This window comes from Mangifera indica, chromosome 14 (assembly GCF_011075055.1).
Source record: "Mangifera indica cultivar Alphonso chromosome 14, CATAS_Mindica_2.1, whole genome shotgun sequence".
Taxonomy (NCBI): domain Eukaryota; kingdom Viridiplantae; phylum Streptophyta; class Magnoliopsida; order Sapindales; family Anacardiaceae; genus Mangifera; species Mangifera indica.
This window is the reverse complement of record NC_058150.1, coordinates 12,363,142-12,367,784: the sequence shown is the minus strand read 5'-3', so window position 1 is coordinate 12,367,784 and position 4,643 is coordinate 12,363,142. Positions and strand designations below refer to the sequence as shown.

The following is a 4,643-nucleotide window of genomic DNA, read 5'->3' as shown; positions in this document are numbered from 1 at the left end:
ATCAATATTTTTTTAAAAAAAATTTAATTAAAATTTTTAAACACATTATTTTTTAATTATTAAAACCGAAGACAGTACCTCGAATATTTTATTTATAATCTCTCACTTGTGATAGAGGAATATTATAGTTACATAATAAAAAATATTATAAATTGATAACATAGTACAAATAAATTAATTTACATATTGTATAAATTACAAAATATAAATAAAGTATATCTACCATATAATATTTATCTACTCATCTTCTACATCCAAATCTCTAAATTCTTCAAAGATAAAGAATTATTATTTACAAATTCAAATATTTTGTAATGATAAAATAAAAATAAAAATAAAATTATAAACACAGAGAATTATTATTTACGAATTCAGATATTTTTCGAAAGAAAGTTAATAAGAAAAAATGAGATTGAAAATATAATGAAATAATTAAGATTGAAATATTTATAAATGAAAATGAAAATGAAGAAAAATTAAATGAGTTTATATAAAAAAAATAAATTAATTAAAAAATTTCGCAGAGGCCAATGGTTCTACCTACCAAGTGGCAGAAGCAAATTCTGCCTCTACCTTGGTAGAAGCGAAAGATAAGGAAAAAAAAATATTTTTTTATATACAGTATCAAACCGAACAGGTACCCCATGGCTTAATAGTAAAACCCCAAGTCCGGCATGATAGGCCCATGGGCCTAACGCGACATACTATAGTACCAGATGGAGCCTTCTCATGCCAGGCTTTTCTTTCATGCTTTGGGCCGGGCCTAGCCCAATTAACGTGTATACATAAAGTGTTGAATAACTACATAGCTCGTGAATAATAAGTCAAGTACAAAAAGGTTCAACGTGTCGCCTGAATCAGGTAAAATCTTGTATATAAATCAGTTTAAATTACTGTTCCGTCTTTTGTTTGCATAAAAACGAAAATGCACTCACCGTTCTCATCTTCAACGTCCAAAACAAAATGTGCTCACTAACCTTTCTCATTGTTTTCCAACTCAAACCCCAATCAAATCTAAATCTAACTCCCAATAAAGAATACTTTCTGCTCACTGCTCATCGCCGCATACGCCTATTTATGGAGGGGCGTTCCATTGAAAATGCCCCCTACCAATATTAGTACTAAGAATCTTACCATTTAGGAATATTTCTGATAATTAGTAATTGAACAGATGCACATGTCTACAATTGATACACTTTGATTCTTGTTTCTGAATCTCCAAATTAGTAAAGACTTCATATTCATGGTAAGCAATAAGAAACCAAACAATAAGAACTTTAAATGGAGCTGTATAAACACATGCACTGCAAAATTTCAGGTGTTTCAAATTAGTAAGGGGATTCAACTTTCAAGAGGCTACAGAAACTTAATTTCATATATTCAGTAAGACAACCAAAGTTTTGTTTGTAACATAACTAGTTTTAGATAACCATCCAAGTCTGGATTCATCAAAATCTGTTCATCATCTGCCACCATGGAATAACCAAATCCTGTAAATTTAGGCACTGGCAGAAAATCTCGTGCAATCCTTGCAAGTGTGGGATAAGTGGAAGCATTGAGATGCCACCAAGTTAAAATGTCAAACTCTTCACCAGAATCAACTTTAGGATCTTTGAAATAGCTATTGAGTTCTACTTCTGGTGAAGCATTTGAGATAGCCCTATCACCATAGTTGATGCCCCTTGCATATTCAATATAAACATTTGTAGTAACTTCAATGATTTGCTGAAGGTAAGTGTCTGCCTCATTGCCGTAACTCTCTTTGAACCACCGTTCTATGCCATCCATTTTGAAACGTGGATCAACAATTACATTCATCACTAAAATCTTACAATTGTTCCACAACTGATCACAAAATTCACCAAACCCTGATGCTATCTCTCGAACATAATGATCATCACTGTTTTTCCATTGAAGCAGATTAAAATAAATGTCAAAGACCACTTGGAAATGCAAGAGTGCAGTGATAATTTTGCAATTATACAAGCTATCAAAAGCACCTTTTACCACTTTCAGAATGCTATGCAATGCGATTGTCTTATCCCAATCCTCCTTCGTAAAATTTATTGAATTGCAATTTGTATCTATATGCCCCAGTTCAAAAAGTGCTTCTTTATATCCAATAACCCACTCAAGCAAATACACATTCTCATATGGTTCAGGAGGAAAATTTTGAGATGTAATTTTTTTGCCCATGGATAGAGCCTTTTTAACAGAAGATTGGAACTTATTACCGTTTGTTGAAGACCTGACATAGCCCACAAGACTTCTCACTTTATCTAAAATTTTGCATGGCCATCCACCCCATAATACATGATGTTCAAGATGCTCTAGTAAAGAAAAAACTGGCACAAAGTTCCCAATGATTGGAAGCGAACCTCGTTCAAAAATGTCATTGATCATTTTAATTTCAGCACTGCTGAAATAGCTGCAATAAACAAAGCATATCTTTTTGTCAATGTTAAAATTCTCAAGCGAACGCTTCAAAACTTTTTCATATGAACCTAAAAAAACTTCTTCTAAACATATTATCCTAGCCTTCTGTTTCCAACTATCATCAATAAATCCAACTTTGATAGCCAAATATGATAGGGAACCATCCCTAGTGGAAGACACCTCAAAAGCTAAAGTAAAACGAGATGGGATTTTTACCAAATATCCACAAAGTTCATCTTTTTCTTGTTTGTAAACATCAACTATACCATTCTTTATCCCGTTTAGCCCATACTTAATAATCTTTCGTATCACATCAAAGCCATTCAATTCTCGATCAACCACACTTTCCTCGTTTGCTTTATTTGCTCCTCCATTTGGATTTCTCAAGTTAGGGCATCTTTGTAAATGACATTTGAGAAATTTGGTTCCACTCTGACTTGATACTACTATGTCACTCTTACAATATTTACACTGAGCCCTTTCCTCCCCATTTGAGTCCAAAAAAATGAAGTTTTCCCAATCTTTCGAACACCTTTTTCGTTTAAATCCCGATGAATTCTCCAAATTTGCATCCAGCGCCATCTCTTCGTTTAGAGTAGTTCTAAATTTGTCATTTTGTTGTTTTATTTCAATGATTTCCTGTTAATATGCATAAACTCTATGACTTAATGCCCAATAAAAAAATTATAAAATCAAGCAACTCCATTGAAACACATTTAAGACAATCCGGCAAGGAAGGAGACATTGGCCAAGAAACACTTAGTGGCATTTTGTTCTTCAGGTTTGAATAGTTTCAGCTCAACTTAAGGACCCAGAGGCTAATATTTGAAATAAGTGTACTTGAACAGAAAACCAAAACCAGTTTTAAACATGACGGACAGTATGAAAGGTTACCTGTACTTGTCGTTGAAGAGATTGAAGGTAGGTCATGGATTCATCAAGGATTGCAGCATTTTCTGGGGTGAAGTTGCTTTTGTACCATTGTACTAATTCTTGCAAACATTTCATTCCCTCACTGATTTTTATCTTTCCCACCTACAGAAATTACACATATATCAGAGAGATGTATAAATTTAACACGAATGACTGAGAAAACATATACTTAACTTGAAAATAAAGACGAGGATCAGATCCAACGGATATTGCTTCCATGGCTTTTGAATAAGAAAAACAGAGATACCCTTCAGTGTAAGTACAGGAATTAGGGTTACTTCGTTGGGCTTTTGTGAAAGCAATTTAAAATTTGAAATAAACTCACCCTCTGTTCCTACTACCAGCACATTCTCCCAGTTCACGCTGACTAATGCAAGTTGTATAATTAATATATTTTTAAATATTTCATTCGCTAGTTTCTAACCATTCTTACCTGCAATCATAAGCTTTATAAAGCTGATGAAACGGGGACCAGTTCAATCCGGGCCGGTTCCTAGGGACAGGCTGATCCGGGCCTTAATAATAAGGGCTTGCGGCAGCTGTAGAACAATGCATTTATAATCGGATAAGATATCAATATAGTGAAAGAACGATTTGACCTATTTAGTGGTTAAATCAATTGATCAGTAGTCAGATTGATTTATTATAAAAAAATGTTATATAATTTAATTTATTTAACATTAAAATAATTAAATATACATATTTAAATATAATAAATAAGGTTTTGATTCAAGTTTTCATAATAAGTTTTTGAAAAAAATAATTTTTTATATTAATTGAATCAAACATAATTTTATACATGATTTAATCAATTGATGGTTTAATTGGTTGGATGAATCAGTCCAATCCAGATTTAAAAACCATGTTGTAGAGTATGGTCCCAAGGCCCATATTGTATTCAAAGAGTCAATGTAAGAATTTTACATAAGTGGGTTTAATGAAATTGTTTGTATCATATTCAAAGAGGGTGGGCAAGAAATATACATTAAATAAAATACAAAAATTAAAAAAATGAAAATACTCATTAATCAAATTTATTTATTTGAAAGAAATAATCAAACTAAAAATTTGATAGAATTATAGCCAAACTAATAAATGTATAAAAGAACTATTAATTAAAATAGCCATTATTTAGAGAGTGTCTTAAGTTAGCCAATATGTTAAGGGTTATGCAACTATATAAAAGAGTTTTGTCTCAATACCGGTTAAAATAAGATTAGACAAATTTGTCTCAATATATAAGAGTTTTATATGAATTAAAGCGAGTTCGAAAT

General features: G+C 31.9%; 1 protein-coding gene across 1 annotated transcript; it reads right to left on the bottom strand.

Annotated features, from left to right (window-relative positions):
- Positions 1-1,357: 1,357 nt before the first annotated feature.
- LOC123195753 (zinc finger BED domain-containing protein RICESLEEPER 1-like) lies at positions 1,358-3,786 on the bottom strand. The gene is made up of 4 exons (XM_044609580.1): positions 3,695-3,786; positions 3,544-3,590; positions 3,331-3,471; positions 1,358-3,075 (listed from the first exon to the last, which is right to left on the bottom strand). Exons 2-4 carry the CDS (start codon positions 3,586-3,588, stop codon positions 1,381-1,383), a joined length of 1,881 nt encoding a protein of 626 aa, XP_044465515.1. The 5' UTR covers positions 3,589-3,590; positions 3,695-3,786; the 3' UTR covers positions 1,358-1,380.
- Positions 3,787-4,643: the final 857 nt, after the last annotated feature.

Excerpts from the sequence above, each read along its gene's own strand:
- LOC123195753 (XM_044609580.1), bottom strand. The coding sequence starts at position 3,588 with ATGGAAGCAATATCCGTTGGATCTGATCCTCGTCTTTATTTTCAA. Across the intron at positions 3,472-3,543 it reads ATCCTCGTCTTTATTTTCAA|GTGGGAAAGATAAAAATCAG; the intron begins GTTAAGTATATG and ends TAATTTCTGTAG. Across the intron at positions 3,076-3,330 it reads CTCTTCAACGACAAGTACAG|GAAATCATTGAAATAAAACA; the intron begins GTAACCTTTCAT and ends GCATATTAACAG.